Raw genomic sequence first — 20,021 nt, 5'->3', positions numbered from 1 at the left:
AGCATTTTATGAAACACTGACCTAAGAGTAACCAGTGATCACTAGGAACATTTTTGTATGTGTGTTCTTCCTGACTTTTTACTTTTTACACATTTGTTTATCCATTCTGTATCCATCTATCAGTATTTGAACAAATTAAACTCTTATTATGTCTACTGTTAATTTTTTCTTAAGGTATGTTACATATCATCATGTTAATAAATGTGAGTTTACAGTATTGATTTTTAGATTGCATAATATTCCCTTAAAATACCATACTTGATTTAATCATTATTTATTGGTGGACACTTATTTTTAATTTTGTGATTTTATAAACAATAGCACAAACAATATTTCTGATTATTAGCTTTAGGGTGCATTTCTAGAAGTGAATCAGAAGTTGTATGCCTTTTCCTCCAGACTTTTTATGTATGTATTGCAAACTGTTCTTTATAAAGGTCATGCCAGTTTTATCTCCATCATTAGTATATCATTGTGCCTTTTTTCCCCTCACTGACCAACACTAGGTATTACAAATATGTAACATCTTTTGCAGTCTGATTGGCAGAAGTTTTCTCATTTTTGTTTGTTTTGAATTCTAGTGAAGTTGGGCGTGTTTTCACTTATATTCCTCTGTGACTTTCTTCTTTGGGTCTTTTGCCCAGTTTGTAACTTGTTTGTATTTTTATTATGAAATGTGTTTATGTACAAAATGCACACTGTGTGTATGGTTTAAAGATAAATATCTGCATACCAACTGTTTGAGAAACAGAAGCTCCTTTCCTCTACTCTCATGGTGTTCTCTCTGGTCATATCCTCCTCTCTGCTCCTAACCAATATGAAACTACCATTCTAACTTTTGGTATTTTGATGACTATAAACACCAAATTGTTTAGTTTTGAAAATTTGGTAGCAAGCCTCAATCTAGCTGTACAGTGAAAGGGTAACAGTGCTGCTAGTAGATGAAGGCTCCCAGGAGAAGTTAAGGTAACAGCATACCTAGATCACAGTCTGGTTTTAGCTTCCCTAGAATTTACCAGAGCCGCTTTTGGGGAAGTCTAGGTAAGTCATGAGTGAATCCTAGCAACCTTAGGGCTCACTGTAATCAGAGAATCTGGCAGGCCCAGAGTATAGACCAGATAGTGGATGTCTGAGAGAGGCTGCTCTGTAATTTTGGCTTCTAAGCTCACCATGCAGTTGATCTGGATATAAAGGTATGGAGGGAAAAGCAGGAATATGATGAGTTTATATCAATACAAGCCAAATACAGATAAGAATCTGGGCCAGGCTCACCTGGGGATTCTGTCCAATGATTGAAAAGATGGTACAGTGTCAGTGATGTTTTTGGCGATGAAAGTCCTCAATGTGTCTTTTGATGTCCAAGATGTCTTGTCTTTGGACTGACAGGAGCATGTGATCTGTGGTCCAACTGTTTGTTATCCTGGTATTTCCCTTTACCATCATCTTGGGGATATTATTTACTTCTCTCTCTTCCATTTGATCCCACAATGCATATATTTCATGTCTTTCTCTCTCTTGGTTTATTCTTTCATTTTGGGGAGGATGTCTGGCAGGTAAATTTTGAGATTTTGCATGTCTTCATTTTACCCTTTTACTTAGACCCTTGGCAAAATGTAAAATTCTCGGTTGAAACTTTATGCCAGAATTCGAAGGTATTGCCCCTTTGTCTTTGTCCATCTGTTATTTTTGTTGTTGTTGTTATTTGATTTCTAATTTGTTTTCTGACCTTTTTTGTTTCTTTTCAGAAACTGGATTTTGCCTCTACTGTTATGAATCTTTGCAATGATATGCCTTCGTACTTTACACTGAGCACTTGAAAATGTCCATTTGGTGGACATTTTCATCCTGGAAACTGCTTTCCTACAGCTCAGTACTTTAAAAAGTTATTTTATTGATGATTTCCTTCCTCTTTTTCTTTGTACTCTCTTCCTGCCCTCCTGTTAGTCAAATGTTAGACCTCCTAGATTGCTCCTCTAACTTTCTTACCTTGTTTCTCCTGTTTTTTATCTCTGTGTTTTGTTTTTTTCTGAGAAGTTATTTCACCTTTACCTTACAGCCCTTCCGTTGCCCCTTTTTGCTTCTTTATGTTTTCTTATTTCTTAGAGTTCTTTTTGTTCTTTTGATGTTCCCTTTTTGTGGCATCCTGTTCCTATTTCTTATATCCCTGGAAATCAATGAATTTTTAAAAATGTATTGTCTTGGCCAGGCACAGTGGCTCACACCTGTAATCTCAGCACTTTAGGAGGCTGAGGCGGGTGGATCACCTGAGGTCGGGAGTTCGAGACCAGCCTGACCAACATGGAGAAACCCCGTCTCTACTAAAAATACAAAATTAGCTGAGCGTGGTGGCCCATGCCTATAATCCCAGCTCCTAGGGAGGCTGAGGCAGGAGAATTGCTTGAACCTGGGAGGCAGAGGTTGCAGTGAGCCAAGATCGTGCCATTGCACTCCAGCCTGGGCAACAAGAGTGAAAGTCTGTCTAAAAAAAAAAAATTGTCTTAATACATAGTCTCAGTTTCTAACAAATTACTTTTTAAAATTTATTTGGTCTGGATCTTGAACTAATATTAGAGGGTTTTCTCAGATATCCGGTAATCCTTGGCTGTCTGCTTGTGTCTCAGAAGCTCCTGGAAAGCCCAGTCTGAACCCATAGAAGGGTTTGTAACACAAGGTTTTGATTCCCACTGTGGGGAGCTCTTTGGACTGGGCCAGGCACCAGAATCTGGCCCAGTGCTTCTCCAACTGGTGAAGCTCCAGGATTTTTTTTCCTTTTATTTTTCTTTTTGAGACGGAGTCTCGCTCTGTCGCCCAGGCTGGAGTGTGGTGGCTCAGTCTCGGCTCACTGCAAGCTCCACCTCCCAGGTTCACACCATTCTCCTGCCTCAGCCTCCCAAGTAGCTAGGACTACAGGAGCCCACCACCACACCTGGCTAATTTTTTGTATTTTTAGTAGAGACGGGGTTTCACCGTGTTAGCCAGGATGGTCTCGATCTCCTGACCTCATGATCTGTCTGCCTTTGCCTCCCAAAGTGCTGGGATTACAAGCATGAGCCACCGCGCCTGGTCTGATTTTTTTTTTTTTTTTTCTTTTGCCTCTCAGTCTATTACAGCTGATAGTTTTAAAGCATAATAAAAATAAATTGCCAGAATAATGAAATTTTAAAAATGAAGACATATAAAACACAAGTATGTATTTTTATTATTAGATTTAACAGATAATAACCCTAACTCTGAAAATTTGCGTAATAGGTTATAAATGTTTATTTTCGGTTTCGGTACTTACCTTGTCATGGACTGGTGACAGATGGCTTATGGCCATCAGCAGACCATAGTTTAAGGAGCATTGTTGTCGCCTAGGAGCCAACCTAGAAGCAGAAAAAAAAAGGGATATGAGGTGAGGGTTTGTGTCTCATGTATGTGGTGATTTAATCCTCTTGGTTTTGGTGTAGTGCCTACTCTCTCACCTGTGCCTGGTCTCCCCGAAAACAGAGATTCTGTTTTACCCACTGTAGAGAGTAAGCCTCTAGATTTCTGTAGTAGGGAAACAACAGTAACCGATAGCTTGATAGAGTGAGGAAGAGAATCTTAGCATCTAACTAAAAGTCAACCAGCTTTCTCCAAATTTCTGCTTTAGCCTCCCCCTCACTCCTTCCTCCCATTTCGTAGTTGCTTGGTGCTGCCAGTTCTTAGGCCTCGTAAAGATTCAGAATGTAAAATGTGTTAGTTGCTAGCTTTCCCAACTGTCTGCAAGGTCATTTATGTGCTTTTCAGTATCCAAAAGTTTGTTGCTATTGTTTCCTCTTCTGTTTTCTGTTGTGAATTTTGCTGTAAGGGATTCTAAATATTTGTTGTCGCAAGTGTTCTTTTTCTCCATCCAGTCTTTTCTGCTTTCTTAACTATATTAATAACAATGTTTATATTCATTTCTGTGTTGTAGGTTATATTGTTCACAGATATTTCTTCTATATTAGTTTTTTTGAGTTTTCTTTGTGATTTAAATTTGAATTTGCTGAAGTATTTACTCAAAACTTTTTTCCTTAAAGAGTACATATGTAGTGTATTTTCTGAATCTTTGCATATCTAAAATTGTGCTTTTCCCTCACATATGGGAACTTTTCTGGATGTGAAATTAATCTTGGGTTACCTCAGAACTCTATATAAATATTATTCCATTTTCTTCTCGAGTTTAGAGTTGTGAATAAAATGTCTGATTAATATTGGTGTTTGGGCTGGGTGTGGCGGCTCACACCTGTGATCCCAGCACTTTGGGAGGCCAAGGCAGGTGGATCATGAGGTCAGGAGATCGAGACCATCCTGGCTAACATGGTGAAACCCCATCTCTACTAAAAATACAGAAAAAAAATTAGCCGGCCGTGGTGGTGGGTGTCTGTAGTCCCAGCTACTTGGGAGACTGAGGCAGGAGAATGGCATGAACCTGGGAGGCGGAGCTTGCAGTGAGCCGAGAGTGCGTCACTGCACTCCAGCCTGGGCCACAGAGCGAGGCTCAGTCTCAAAAAAAATAAAAATAAAAATAAATAAAAAAATTGATACCTGATGAAAGGTGGTGTTGCTGATGAAAAATCCCTTTTTTTAGGTGACTGTCACCACCTTTTTGGATAGCATTTCATTTTTATCTTTTAGGCTAAAAATTTTTACAGGAATAAGTTGTAGATACTGAGCTTTATATTCTCCTTCTACCTTGTAATCTTGCCTGGTATTTGGAGAGCCTTTGATTTTAAAAATTTAGGTCTTATTGAAAACAAACAAACAAAAACCTAGGTACAATTTTTTCTCATTTTCAAAATCATTATTCCTTGTGCATCTACTTTGTTCTCTCTTTTATGACAGTCAATATGCTCTTTTTTTTTTTTTTTTGAGATGGTGTCTCGCTCTGTCGTGCAGGCTGGAGTGCAGTGACCCGATCTCAGCTCACTGCAAGCTCCGCCTCCTGGGTTTACGCCATTCTCCTGCCTTCCTGCCTCAGCCTCCCAGGTGGCTGGGACTACAGGCACCCACCACCTCGCCCGGCTAGTTTTTTGTATTTTTTTTAGTAGAAACGTGGTTTCACTGGGTTAACCAGGATGGTCTCGATCTCCTGACCTCGTGATCCACCCGTCTCGGCCTCCCAAAGTGCTGGAATTACAGGCTTGAGCCACCGCGCCCGGCCCTCAATATGCTCTTTGTTTCAATATGCTAGTTATTACCTGATTTTTTTTTAAGTTTTCTCTTATTTTTTAATTGCAGTAACTTTCTTTTTGTTTTTTGTTTTTGTTTTTTTTTTTGTGAGAGAGTCTCATTCTGTCACCCAGCCTGGAGTGCAGTGGCGTGATGTCGGCTCACTGCAGTCGCCACCTCTACTTCCTAGGTTCAAGTGATTCTTGAGCCTCAGCCTCCTGAGAAGCTGGGATTACAGGCACCCATCACCATGCCTGACTAATTTTTGTGTTTTTAGTAGAGATAGGGTTTCACCATGTTGGCCAGGCTGGTCTCAAACTCCTGACCTCAGGTGATCTGCCCTCCTTGGCCTCCCGAAGTGTTGGGATTACAGGCGTGAGCCACTACTCCCGTCCTTACTGCAATAACTTTAATTATGGTCACAGCTGAATGGGAGAACAGGGGAGAGGTTTCTCAGAGGGTTCAGATTATTTTCTCTTTTTAGAGCTGCTGTATCCAGTGATGTTTCTGCCTACTTATCTTTTTTTGTTGGCATTGGTGGTTGAGATGAATTCCTAGAGAATATACCAAGATTTTCTCAATGTTTTTGTTAGGAGAAGGGGAAGTTGAGATTTAACCTCATTTATTTTTCTGACGGTGTAGAGATAATTCAGTTATGTGGCAAAAGGACAGGGCTGTTGAGCAGAGGAAGATAGCCATGAGTGTAGGAAGATTCATCTTTGTTCAGAAATAATGTCTTCTTTGCATCTCTCCTGACAGTTGGTGCTAACAGTCCCCTACTCTGGCCTCTGGACCTAGCTTGAAGTTCTGGATTAATTTCCTTCTTCCTTGTACCTCAGCCTGAGCCTTCTGTCACCCAAAGGGTTCCAGCTTTTTTTCACTCAGGCCTCACTTTATCTTCCAAGGTATGTTTAGGGGTAGGAGTAGTCAAAATTATATCTCTCACTTCTGTACTTGGGGCATAATGGGCAGATCCTCATTAAACATTGATTGGATGAATGTTCCTAGTGAACTCCCTCTTTAAAAATGGTGGTTGGCAGTGGGTAGGCGTTTGTTTTTACTCCCCTCTCACCAGACCGTTTCCTATCAGACACCTTGCTGTATGTATGTGGAATGTTTTTCTAGTTCCTAGCCATGTTGTAGTTTTTAAGTTATGTTGTTTGATTGTTTCAGTAGGCAGTTAGGAGGAGGAGGAAGTCAGATGTTTTCAGTTGCCATGTTCTTATAGGAAACTACAGATTATTGTAATACTTTTACAAATTTGTATTATTTCAAGACTTATTGAGATGTTGGTCAAGTCTTATGCTGTAATAATACATATATAGAAGGCAGTAGTTTAAATAGCACATTTAAAACCAGTAATCTGGGCTGGATGTCGTGGCACACACCTATAATCTCAGCACTTTGGGAAGCCAAGGCGAGTGGATCACTTGAGCTCAGAAGTTCAAGACCAGCCTGGGCAACATGGCAAAACCTCATCTATGCAGAAAAATACAAAAATTAGCGTACTGTGATGGTGTATACCTATAGTCCCTGTTACCTGGGAGGCTGAGGTGGGAGGATTACTTGAGACTGGGAGGTTGAGGCTGCAGTGAGCTGAGATCACACCACTGCACTTCAGTCTGGGCGACAGCGAGACACTGTCTCAAAATAAATAAATAAATAAATAAAACCAGCAATCTTTGTTGGTGGGTAGAGATTGGACTGTAGTAAAAAGAACATTAGCTCATAGGTTGGAGGATTACAATTGTAATAAAATTTTTCTTTTTTTATGTTGAGATGTTCACAACATGTTTTGTCCATATGTAGCAACCTTTGTATAAATTGCTGTCAGATATCATGTTTGTGTATTAGTCAGAATTCTCCAGAGACACAGAACCAATAAGATACTTACACAGTCATACCTTATTTAATGATGGGAATATGTTCTGAGAAATGAGTCATGAGGTTATTTTGTCATTGTGTGAACATCAGAGTGTACTTACAAAAACCTAGATAGTGAACCTGTTACACACTTAGGCTATGTGGTATAGCCTTTTGCTTCTAGGCTACCTGTGTAGCATGTTACTGTACTGAATAGTGTATGCAAATGTAACACAATGATGAGTATTTGTGTATCTAAATGTAGAAAAGATGCAGCAAAATTATAGTATTATAGTATTATAATCTCTTGAGACCACTTTTATTTGGTTCATTGTTGACTAAAACATAATTATGCAGCATTGACTGTATATGGATTGATAGATATATAAATACATGAGAGGGGATTTATTAAGGGAATTGACTCATGCGGTTATGGAGGCTGAGAAATCCTGTAACAGGTTGTCTGCAAACTAGAGACCCTGGGATGCTGGTAGTGTGATTCAGTCCAAGTCCAAACGCCTCAGAACCAGGGAAGCCGATGGTCCAATTCTCAGTCTGAGGCTAAAGGCCTGACCAAAGCAGGGCTGCTGGTCTGAGTCCTGGAGTCCTAAGGCTAGAGAGCCTGGAGTTCTGATGTCCAAGGGCAGGAGGAAGAGAGTATTCTTGCTCCAAGAGAGGGGCAGGGGAAATCCTTTTCTCTCCTTTTTTGTTCTGCCAAGGCCCCTGGCCGATTGGATGGTGCCCACCCACACTGAGACAAATCTGCCACACTCAATCTACTGACTCACATCGTGGTCTCTGGAAACACCCTCACAGACAAACCCAGAAGTAATGTTTTACCGGTTTTCTAGGTGTTCCTTAATCCAGTCAAGTTGATACCTAAAATTAACCATCACAGATTGCTTCCCCATGCAACAAGTTGAACATAATTGAAGACATATAATAGACTCTCTAGAGAAACTTAAAATTTGAGGGCAAATAACCCCAAACTACCTAAAGTACACAAACTCCTCTAGTGCTATATTGTATATGCCATTAAATACAGAAAAGATTGACATTCAACTTTATTTAACAGTTACCAAGCTTAAGTAAGGGCTAAGTGGATTTCCTAATAAGATGGTCTCTTTTATCCTTATTGTTATGCCATTTTTTTGACTTACAAAAATGTTCCCAGTGAAGCTTTTGAACCTCTTGTATTTGAAGTTGAAACTAGTGAAAACACATGAAAACTCGAGTAGCACAGAAGAGATGTCAAATGTGAAATAGGACATAAGCAGTGTAAATACTGAGTTTCCATCTGCTAGGCATCTAAAATCTTTTGATACTCAAACAGAAAAAGTATGTATTACATTTTAATAATCCTATTCTCAAAGTTTAAGTGAGACATTATTAGAGAAGGAAGCCAAAGCTGTCTGTTATGTTTTATTTCACAACCATTTTGACTCCTGAGTTACATATTAGAGTATCTTACAAGATTAGACAGTTTGATTTCCTACCTCTACATATATTCCATTTCCCCACTCTTGCCCTAGTCCCTGAAGGAGAACTGAACACTTGATTTAGTAATACTATTTTCTTTTTAATAAACTCATACAATTCTTTCTACACCTAGCCTGGGCAACATGGTGAAACCTCATCTCTACAAAAAATGCAGAACATTAGTTGGGTATGGTGGCGCATGCCTGTAATCCCTGCTGCTCGTCGGGAGGCTGAGGTGGGAGGATCACCTGAGCCTGGGAGGTCAAGCCTGCAGTGAGCCATGATGGCGCCATTGCACTGCAGCCTGAGCGACAGAGTGAGACCCTGTCATCATTCTTTTCTTTCTTTTTCTCTCTCTCTTTCTTCCTTTCCTTTCCTTCTTTCCTTCCTTTCTTTCTCCTCCCTCCCTCCTTCCTTCCTTTCTTTCTTTTTTTTCCTTCCTTCCTTTCTTCTTTCTTTTCTTTTCTGTTAACAAAGCAGTGAGTTAAAACCTGACTGTTGGATTGTAGAGCCTTCTCTTACTGGTAATTAGTGTCTAGTTCATTCTCCTAGAAAGGCAAGTGCTCTGCTTTGCTAGTCATTCTGAAATCATCTGTAAGCCCCATCTTTAAGAATAGCAGTCAGATAATTCTTCTCAGCCTTTTCTCCTGGTTTCCTGACAGTTCCAGTTACTTTTTCAGCTTTTCTTGTTTTAGGGCCCTAAAAACCCTTCATAAGGCCTTCATCTTGTATTACTTTTTCTTTGTAATACTAAAGTTTTATGACAAACATCCCATTCTAGATTCACATTTTACTGTATTAGTCGTGGCATGTAAAACAGTTCAATAATTGGTATCCTTCTGATTAATTTATTATAGATCTCTTAATATGTAAGTAATTCAACTTTTAATCATTCCCTCAGTAAAGGATTTCTAAAACACTAAAGTTCATAGGTATTTAGATTAATTGAAGTTTAAAGCTGAGACCTTTGGATAGACATTATGGATGGGGAGCTTAATGTGATTTATACTATGTTTTGTTTAGCTTATCTGATTTTGTCTATTCATATATATATGGCACAAAATTAAAAACATGTAATTTTTCTAATAATGCAATTTGATATTTTAATGACTGAACTTTCAGTATTCAGATTCCTGTCTCAACAATATGTTGTTATGTCCCATACATGATAATCACATAGAGTAATAGTGGTAGCTATGATTTATATAGCACTTTTAAGGATATTTTTACATGTATTTTCTCATTTTATATTCACAACAACATTGTGAAAGACATAGGGGAAGTACTAATTTTTTCCCCCATTTTACAGATGAAGGAACTAAGACACAGAGGTTGAGACTTGTCTAAAGTAACATGACCAGTAAGTGCTTGAATTAATGCAGGTAGGTAGTGATGGGTATGTTCTAATCTGCCAAGGGCTTTTCCTTGCTGTCATCTGGCTAGAGTTCTAGGGATATAAATCCACATAGCAAAATGGTAGGGAACCAAAAAGGTAGTAAGTAGATAAACTTTAGGACTACACCAGGAAAATGGTGCTGCTGTTCTTTTAAATTTCTTCCTTTTTGTTCTTTTTGTTTGTTTGTTTGCTAACCTGTTAGTAATGATAAGCAGATACTGTCTTTGGTTGTTTCTGTTAGATGAATGAAGCTTTTGTTTTAACTGTAGATTATCTCTGAGGAGCTAAGGAAGTAGAAAATCTGGAGAGAAGTCTGTTGGGATTCTCACAGGGAATAGCTATTAGATCAACTAAGCAAATGAAAAAGTTAATAGTATATGGATAAACCACATGTGTGTAATTGGAACTTTTTAGGATTCTGAGATTTTTAAAGTCTTGTTTAAAAACTGTGTTATCACCTTAATATAAAAATCTTAGCGCTTGAGCGTACTTATCCAACTGTGGTTTTCTTTAGATGAGAAAACTGAGGTCCAGAGAAGTTGAAGCTTTCCCAAGGTCACACAGCAGAGCTGGAACTAGAGCTTGCATTTCCTGACTTCCAGATTAGTATTATTTTTACTTCAAACTATTACTTCTTGGTAAGCTGTTCTTAAAATACTTAACAAGTCTTTTGTATATTTAATTTGTGGTTTTGATTAACATTCCTACTTTGTGCCAAAATGAACTTACAGATACGAAATTTACTATTATTTTTTATGATGAGAATTTCAATTCTGTGTTTAATTTTAGGTGAGTTATTGTGGGAAAAATCCTGTATTTTGAAGATGTCTCTACACAGTATCGTTTCCTGTTTAAATTACAGATAACTTCAAGAGTTTTCAGAAAAAAGGAAATTGGGACTTTTTTGGTTAAATCATGCCATCTGAACAGAAAGAGTTATTTTGTGATGAAAAACAAACTACTTTAAAAAAAGAGTATGATGTGAAAAATGAGATAGTTGATAGATCAGTACTTAAACCAAAAATTTCAGAAAGTATTCATTATGAACTAAAAAATGTGAAAATTCATTTGCCAAAAATAAATATTCCAAATGAAGTCCTATTGAAACATGAAGTTGACAAATACAGAAAATTATTTCAGAGTAAACAGCAGACTGCAAGAAAATCTATCAGTATAAAGACTGTAAGCTGTGTAGAGGAGTGTACATTGCTTCATAAGTCTGAGAGAGCTGAAGAGGAGGGTATAAAAATGTCTGCAAAAATACTCAATTTCAGCTGTTTAAAATGCCGAGACAACACTCGATATAGCCCAAATGATTTGCAGAAACACTTTCAAATGTGGCACCATGGCGAATTACCTTCATATCCTTGTGAAATGTGTAGCTTTTCAGCAAATGACTTTCAGGTATTTAAACAACACAGACGAACCCATAGAAGCACTTTAGTAAAATGTGACATTTGTAACAATGAGAGTGTATATACTTTACTGAACTTGACAAAGCATTTCACATCCACACATTGTGTTAATGGTAATTTTCAATGTGAAAAGTGTAAGTTCTCCACCCAGGATGTTGGCACATTTGTTCAGCACATTCATAGACATAACGAAATTCATTATAAGTGTGGTAAATGTCATCATGTATGTTTTACCAAAGGAGAGCTTCAGAAGCACCTTCATATTCATTCTGGTACTTTTCCCTTCACTTGTCAATATTGTAGCTATGGTGCCACCAAGAGAGAACACCTTGTAAGACATGTTATAACTTTGCACAAAGAACATTTATATGCAAAAGAAAAACTGGAAAAAGACAAATATGAAAAAAGAATGGCAAAGACTTCAGCAGGACTTAAGCTAATACTGAAAAGATATAAAATAGGTGCATCAAGGAAGACATTCTGGAAACGTAAGAAAATTAACAGTGGAAGTGATAGAATTGTAGAAAAGAACACGCAAGTGCTTCAAAAAATGAAAAAACCACAGACTAAATCTGAAGACCAGAGCCATGTTGTTCAAGAGCATTTAAGTGAAGAAAAGGATGAAGGACTACACTGTGAGAGTAATGATAAAGCCCCTGAATCAGAGTCAGAGAAGCCAACTCCTGTGTCCACTGGGCAAGGTAATAGAGCTGAAGAGGGACCAAATGCTAGTTCAGGTTTCATGAAGACTGCTGTACTAGGACCTACACTGTTTATGCTGAAAAATAATAGAGGAACAGTTCCCCCTAACTATAGTGCTAAGTTTATGGGCTTCAGGATGATGGATGGAAAACAGCATATTTTATTAAAATTGGTGCCTATCAAACAAAATACATGTTCACCAGACTCACACTCAGGTGCTGCAAAGGACAGTACTGCTAATTTGCAGCCCCAGACTTTGGACACTAATGGATTTTTGACAGGAGTAACAACTGAGTTAAATGACACAGTTTATATGAAAGCAGCTACTCCATTTTCGTGTTCATCTTCTATACTTTCAGGGAAAGCAAGTTCAGAAAAAGAAATGACTTTGGTATCTCAAAGGAATAATAAGCTTCAAACAGTGGATAATGAGAAAAGTGTATCTTCTTTGTCAACAATGTCAGAATTGGTTACATCATCAGTGAATTTGACCACAAAATTTGAAACAAGAGATAATGTTGACTTCTGGGGAAATCATCTCACTCAGAGTCACCCCGAGGTATTAGGTACCACCATTAAAAGTCCAGATAAAGTCAACTGTGTTGCCAAACCAAATGCATACAGCAGTGGAGATATGCATAATTATTGCATTAATTATGTCAACTCTGAGCTACCTGTTGAATCCTCCAACCAAGGTTCATTACCTTTTCATAATTACTCAAAAGTGAATAATTCTAATAAACGTCGTAGGTTTTCAGGAACAGCAGTGTATGAAAACCCTCAAAGAGAATGTTCATCCAGCAAAACAGCTGTCCAACAACCAATTAGTGAATCATTTTTATCGCTAGTGAGGCAGGAGACCTCAAAACCAGATAGCCTGTTAGCATCTATTAGCCTTTTAAATGATAAAGATGGAACTTTAAAAGCAAAATCTGAAATTGAAGAACAGTATATTTTAGAAAAAGGACAAAACATTGATGGACAAAACCTGTACAGTAATGAAAATCAAAATTTAGAGTGTGCAACTGAAAAATCTAAATGGGATGACTTTTCTAATGTTGATTCACCTATGATGCCTAGAATCACATCTGTTTTCTCTCTCCAGAGCCAACAGGCATCAGAATTTCTGCCACCTGAAGTAAACCAATTGCTTCAGGATGTATTGAAAATAAAACCTGATGTAAAACAAGACTCTAGTAACACTCCAAATAAAAGCCTACCACTTCATTGTGACCAGTCATTTCAAAAACATGAGGGAGAAAGCAAAATTGTTGAATCTTCGAAAGATTTCAAAGTGCAACGCATCTTCCCAGTTCCACCTGGCAGTGTGGGTATTAATGTGCCTACAAATGATTTGAATTTGAAATTTGGAAAAGAAAAACAAGTGCCATCAATGCCACAAGATGTGAGAGATTCAGAGAAGATGCCTAGAATTTCAGGTTTTGGCACATTACTTAAGACTCAGTCAGATGCAATAATAACACAGCAGCTTGTAAAAGACAAACTACGAGCCACCACACAAAATTTAGGTTCTTTTTATATGCAGAGTCCACTTTTAAATTCAGAACAAAAAAAAACTATAATTGTTCAGACTTCGAAAGGATTTTTAATACCATTGAACATTACTAACAAGCCTGGGCTGCCGGTTATTCCCGGAAATGCACTTCCATTGGTTAATTCACAAGGTATTCCTGCTTCTCTTGTTGTCAACAAGAAACCTGGGATGATTTTAACACTTAATAATGGGAAACTTGAAGGTGTTTCCGCTGTCAAAACCGAGGGTGCCCAAGCTCATGCAACTATGACTAAGGAGCCTTGCAAAACACCTATTTTGAAGGTAGAACCAAACAATAATTGTCTTACACCTGGACTTTGTTCCAGCATTGGCAGTTGTTTGAGCATGAAAAGTAGCTCAGAAAATACTTTGCCATTAAAAGGCCCTTATATTTTGAAACCAACAAGTTCTGTGAAAGCTGTTCTTATTCCTAACATGCTCTCTGAGCAACAGAGCACTAAGTTGAATATCTCTGATTCAGTAAAACAGCAGAATGAGATTTTTCCAAAACCACCTCTTTATACCTTCTTGCCTGATGGCAAACAAGCTGTTCTTTTAAAGTGTGTGATGCCAAATAAAACTGAGCTGCTTAAGCCCAAATTAGTCCAAAATAGTACTTATCAAAATATACAGCCAAAGAAACCTGAAGGAACACCACAAAGAATATTGCTGAAAATTTTTAACCCTGTTTTAAATGTGACTGCTGCTAATAATCTGTCAGTAAGCAACTCTGCATCCTCATTGCAAAAAGACAATGTACCATCTAATCAGATTATAGGAGGAGAGCAGAAAGAGCCAGAATCTTCTAGAGATGCCTTACCCTTCTTACTAGATGACTTAATGCCAGCAAATGAAATTGTGATAACTTCTACTGCAACATGTCCAGAATCTTCTGAGGAACCAATATGTGTCAGTGACTGTTCAGAGTCCAGAGTATTAAGGTGTAAAACAAATTGTACAGTTGAGAGGAACTTCAATAGAAAAAAGACTTCCAAAAAAATTTTTTCAAAAACAAAAACTCATGGAAGTAAAGACTCTGAAACTGCCTTTGTATCTAAAAACAGAAACTGTAAACGAAAGTGTAGGGATAGTTACCAAGAACCTCCAAGAAGAAAAGCAACATTGCATAGGAAGTGTAAAGAAAAGGCAAAACCTGAAGATGTCCGTGAAACATATGGATTTAGCAGACCTAGGCTTTCAAAAGATTCCGTCAGAACTTTGCGGCTTTTCCCTTTTAGTTCTAAACAGCTTGTGAAATGCCCTAGGAGGAACCAACCAGTTGTAGTTTTGAATCATCCTGATGCAGATGCACCAGAAGTAGTAAGTGTAATGAAAACTATTGCTAAATTTAATGGACATGTACTTAAGGTTTCATTGTCAAAAAGAACTATAAATGCTTTACTGAAACCAGTTTGTTATAACTCTCCTAAAACAACTTGCGATGATTTTTCCAAGAGGCACAAAACATTTAAACCTGTTAGTTCTGTGAAAGAAAGATTTGTGCTAAAATTAACACTCAAAAAGACAAGCAAAAACAATTACCAGATTGTGAAGACTACCTCTGAAAATATTTTGAAGGCTAAATTTAACTGTTGGTTTTGTGGTAGAGTATTTGACAATCAGGATACTTGGGCTGGTCATGGGCAGAGACATTTAATGGAAGCTACTCGGGATTGGAACATGTTAGAATAGTTGACCATAATTACCAAGGAAAAGAGAAGTAAAATTACCTTAGAAGAAAACGATGGGTTGAATTACCGTAATGCAGACATTTTCTACTTCAGTATAGTACCTGAAATTGAACATTTAAAAAGTTGATTATCTTTCTCTGGAAGAGTAAAAGTTGTATGTATGATATTTGAAACTGCTATCCCTGCACTCAGAAGTTTTGAAAGAAACTAATCACAGCACAGAAGTACCTTGATTTAATTTTTTAAACATGTGTTCTTGGGAAATTAGGGCTAAAGAAAATTTTGATAAAACAATTTTCCCACTTTAGTTCTTTAGTGACTCTTAGTAGAGGGTAATGGCTGACACCCCATTCCCTCTCTTCTTCCACCAGCCTTATGCATCTAAGTGTAGCTTCTCTGGAGATGGAGAGCTCTTTCATCATAGAACTGAAGGAGTTTCTCACATTTATGAAGATACTTTGAGAGAATTTGGGTAAAGAAGTTAGTCTATGTCTGCTAAATATAGTTATTTTGAAGGATATTAGGCTCCTTGAAAGTACATTTAACTCACTACAGTTACACCTCATATAATGCTTGAAGAGTTTTTGGCAAGTAAATTTGTTTTCCAGTTGAACTCTGTCACATGTCAGAGATTGGGAACAGTCTCCCAAGGTGATTTTCTTTTTCTAAATTACGATGTCAAACGTTGCAGTAGATGGGCAGCTTCAAGAGAAGAATTTAAACTTTTTGTCTCATTGAAAGTTTGGTTAAAGAACTTGAACATAGTTGTGAAATTGATTATGTTCTCTGATGATCCTCTTGCACAGAACTATGCTTATCTCATTTAAGTTGTTTGTCCACCATAAACAAATGGCCATTTTTTCTTCTTGGTTCCCATCCCTTTAAAAAGAATGGAACATAGGAGCACTTCCAAGGAAGTGGCTTTTCTTGAAAGTTAAAATTTTTTACCAAAACAATGTTCTGAAGCAAGATCATATTTTTGTCTGTATTCACTTCATTATTTGAACATGTCCAAATTAGGACAAACCATTTCGGTTAGCTGCTTCTCAGTGTGACTGACAACCCAAAACATATATACAGATGGTTGGCATTTGAAAAAGGAAGCATCAACAGTGGACCCAGAGGCAGTGCATAAAACCTTAGGATAGATTCCTAAGGGACATGCCCAACAGAGTTTTAAAATGGATGTTTTCATGATGACAACAGAATCACAGATTTAGATTTTTCACCTTGTAAGTTTGAATCAAATTTTGTTGGATCTTTGGATGATGGAGTTCTTGTATTACAAAATTACGTGCTACATGATTTTTTGTTACATTGTTACAAGTGTTAATGACATTTTCATTGATTGATGAAAACTTCAGGGCTTCTTTTCTGTATATATCAAATTAAATCTGTACATATTTTTGTACCTTTTATGTAAATTTTGCACAGAAATTTTTGGCATAAGTTTATTTTCTTTCAGTTTAGTTCTGTGCATGCACTAATAAAACTGGTTGTTTACTTTAAAAGGAATATATAAGACTTTACCCATGTTATTTTCTTGGTTTTTATCTCAGATGTAGATTTTGTTTTTGAGGTAAATTCGTTTTTCAGGGATTGAACACTATTGTTAGCAAGTGCCTAAAAAAGATGTGAAACCGTTTACATATGTCAACTGTAACAGTAGGTCCCAAATGGGCCCATTCCCCTAATAGTTTTATTTTAAAGAAAGCCATACATAGAATGCTTCAAGCTATCTTGCTATGCACATTATACTTGTACTGTTTTGTGCAGTTTGTCTACTTTCTTAGTGAAGTATTTTTTGTATAAAATGTTACAATTGTGTTTCTTAAATTGAGCCTAAGAATGGAGTTCATTGGAAATATACAGTATATATTAATAATGTATATGGTGTTTAAAGAATGGTAAGCATTGTTAATTTCTGTAATGAGCATTTTCAATTAAATTTATCTTAAGTTTGTGTTTACACAAGAATTTTTTTACTGTGCTAAAATCTAATGGACATTTTATTCCCTAACTAGGAAATACAGATTTTAAAGTGTATGTGTTTTTTCAGTGCTAGTTAACTGTACAAGATAAAGTGTGGGATTTTTTTTCTTCCCAAAATCATAGATGATACATTGTTTAAGAAAGGTAACAGATACCATAATTTTACTATGGTTATGCTGGCAAGGTAAGCCATAGAGAGGCTTATAGTCTTCAGTGCCCTAATGGCAATAAAAATAAAATGCTCTGTTTGTTACATACATAAAATACTCTGTTTGTTACAGAGGCATCATTTGCTGTAAATAGAGAGGAGAGAGAAAGAACTTCCCTGCTAATATTCGCAGCACTATAAAATTACATTTCAGAATAGCCCTATCAGGAAAATTATGTCGAGATATGTACTTCTTGCCTTAAAGTTTTAACAGCCATTTAAGCTTTGTGCTCCAGATATTCTAGTTGGAACTTTTTCTGATTTTGTTAACTTAGGGTTATTCTGAGGGAGGCAAACCTGCTTAGAGCTTCATTATTGCCATTGTAGAAAATCCAAAACAAAATCCTATATCCTTTATTTTTTTGTGGCTTTTCAAAGAGGACTTTCCAAAATATATTCAGTAGTTCAAGGTTCTTATTACAATTGAAGAGTTAGTTTTAGTTTTGCAGTTGAAATTCTGGGTCAGGAATTTGTTTTATTTTTTCCAATTTGTCCATCTCCACTGAAATGCATCTCTCACTATTTGGCATCTACTTAAAAAACATTCACTTTTCAAAGAATTTATCTTGCTAAGTATTCAGTAATACGAATTGAAATGTAATAGGTTTTTTAATGAAAAATCTTTTCATTGAGGGGCTAGCAAATTTTTTCAATAAAGGGTCAGATAAATAACTTAAACTTTGTAGGCCTTCTAGTTTCTGTCCTAACTACTCAATTCTCACAATGCAGAAACAACCATAGACAATATATAAATGAATTAGTGTGGCTATGTTTTAATAAACAATTTACAAAAAGAGGAAGTGGGCTGAATTTGGGCTACCAGGCATAGTTTGCCAACTGTTGCTTGAATTCCCTAATGTCTACTTTCAGAGTGGGATTTTTATTAAAAAACACAAGCTTGATAAGTTTGGTGATGTACTCCACCTGTGTAAAAGAGCTACAGAGTGTACGAACTAAAATGTATGTATATAAAGTTTCTAGGGTAGATGTATTTGTATAAAAATGAAGAGACTGTAAATGTAATGACAGTGGTTAGTGGGTAAAATAGGTCATTTGTGTGCTAAGAGTAATGCAACTTATGAAGGGATTAAAAATGAGATAGAGCAGAAATGCTGTGAGAAATTATGTCCAGGTTCGATGGGAAAAGGACTTAGATATAGTGATTTGAAATAGCTGTTAAGAAAAAGTAATAGAAGTTCTTGGGATGGGAGAAAATGGAGTTGAATTAAAAACAGAGTATTATATATTAATTCCATACAACTTATCTTGATTTTTAAAAAATAAGATTCCTTTTCACCATTGACATCTACTTCCTTCCTTAACTTTCTTAACAGAGCCATTTGGGACATTCGCTCTGTTCTTTGCCTTAGCATCTTCTTAGGATCCTTGCTGTCAGCATATTTACCTTGACCCATTAGGGATCTCATCTAACAAAACTTACTGGGGGGATTTTTCAGGGTGGTGGTTGTTGCTAGTTAGCAGAGTATGGCATTAGTGGAAAATTTCCCCTATAATGGAGAGTTGAAATGGTTGAGTTTGATGTTTATTAATATATGTATGCCTTGCTCAATAAGTGGAGAATTGAGAAGTAATTAGTATCTTGGAGGAAGTATTTCATGAAGTCATCTTTGAGGTGCTTTTTGACTATAACAAAGCTTCTCTTAATGCCTCCAAATTTAGGAATCTTTTCTGTTTAAAAAGAGAATAATTGTTACAAGAGTGGAAACTTTCAAGTAAATAGTGTGGAAAAAATATAATGTACATCAATTTTAGAAGTCATGATTTTAGGAGATGCCAAGAATGTGCTCAATTTGAATACTTATTCCTAGTGAAGACATTTCTAACGTGTTAAAATAAGAATTTTTCCATATACTTTAAAGTGCTTAAACCAAAAGTGAGGGTTATGTTTTTGTGGCAGCTTTTGAAATACATCTTTCAATTAAGGAGTGAAATGTTGCCTGCTATCATCAATTACATGATAAGCTATTGCTAATATCAAAGAATAGGAAAGCAAAATGAAAGTTAAATTTGGGAGAGAGACCAACATAATTGTCGATGACATGCTTTTAATATCTTGAAAGTTTAAAGGAGTACACTGAAAATTAGTTACCATTCCTTAACAATTAACAGTAATCAACTGGGAAACAATAAAAGAAGACCCATTTATTTGTTTTTTGAGCTGGAGTCTCACTCTTGCCCAGGCTGGAATGCAGTGGTGCAGTCTTGGCTCACTGCAGACTCCGCCTCCCGGGTTCAAGTGCCGCTCCTGTAGCTGGGATTACAGGTGCCCACCACGATGCCCAGCTAATTTTCATATTTTTAGCAGAGATGGGGTTTCACCATGTTGGCTAGGCTGGTGTCGAACTCCTGACCTCAAGTGATCCACCTGCCTTGGCCTCCCAAAGTGCTGGGATTATAGGCGTGAGCCACCACACCCAGCTGATAAGACCTGTGTATAATAAGAGGCACAAAGTAATACGAGCCTGCCAAAAAACAACAGCAAGCAAAAAAAAAAAAAAAAAAAAAAAAAAAAAAAAAAAAAAAA

The 20,021-nt window shown here is 36.9% G+C and overlaps 1 protein-coding gene across 11 annotated transcripts in view; it reads left to right on the top strand.

Moving 5' to 3' along the window:
- ZNF518A (zinc finger protein 518A) overlaps nucleotides 1-20,021 on the top strand; it is a 57,366-nt gene that overhangs the window by 16,107 nt on the left and 21,238 nt on the right. For 4 of the 11 annotated variants that reach the window (XM_023206260.3, XM_023206264.3, XM_023206257.3 and 1 more), the window contains 4 exons: nucleotides 5,935-6,080; nucleotides 9,827-9,877; nucleotides 10,428-10,551; nucleotides 10,703-18,264. In XM_023206260.3, the coding sequence (XP_023062028.2) occupies nucleotides 10,829-15,277 (4,449 nt within the window). In that variant the 5' untranslated portion in view covers nucleotides 5,935-6,080; nucleotides 9,827-9,877; nucleotides 10,428-10,551; nucleotides 10,703-10,828 and the 3' untranslated portion in view covers nucleotides 15,278-18,264. Of the gene's footprint in view, nucleotides 1-5,934; nucleotides 6,081-9,826; nucleotides 9,900-10,427; nucleotides 10,552-10,702; nucleotides 18,265-20,021 lie in introns of those variants that run through there. The other 7 variants (XM_023206263.3, XM_023206266.2, XM_023206258.3 and 4 more) reach the window with 6 other exon arrangements.

The sequence above is a fragment of the Piliocolobus tephrosceles genome, chromosome 9, assembly GCF_002776525.5.
Source record: "Piliocolobus tephrosceles isolate RC106 chromosome 9, ASM277652v3, whole genome shotgun sequence".
Classification (NCBI taxonomy): Eukaryota; Metazoa; Chordata; class Mammalia; order Primates; family Cercopithecidae; genus Piliocolobus; species Piliocolobus tephrosceles.
The sequence above is the reverse complement of the archived record's forward strand: the minus strand, read 5'-3'. Positions and strand labels throughout refer to the sequence as shown.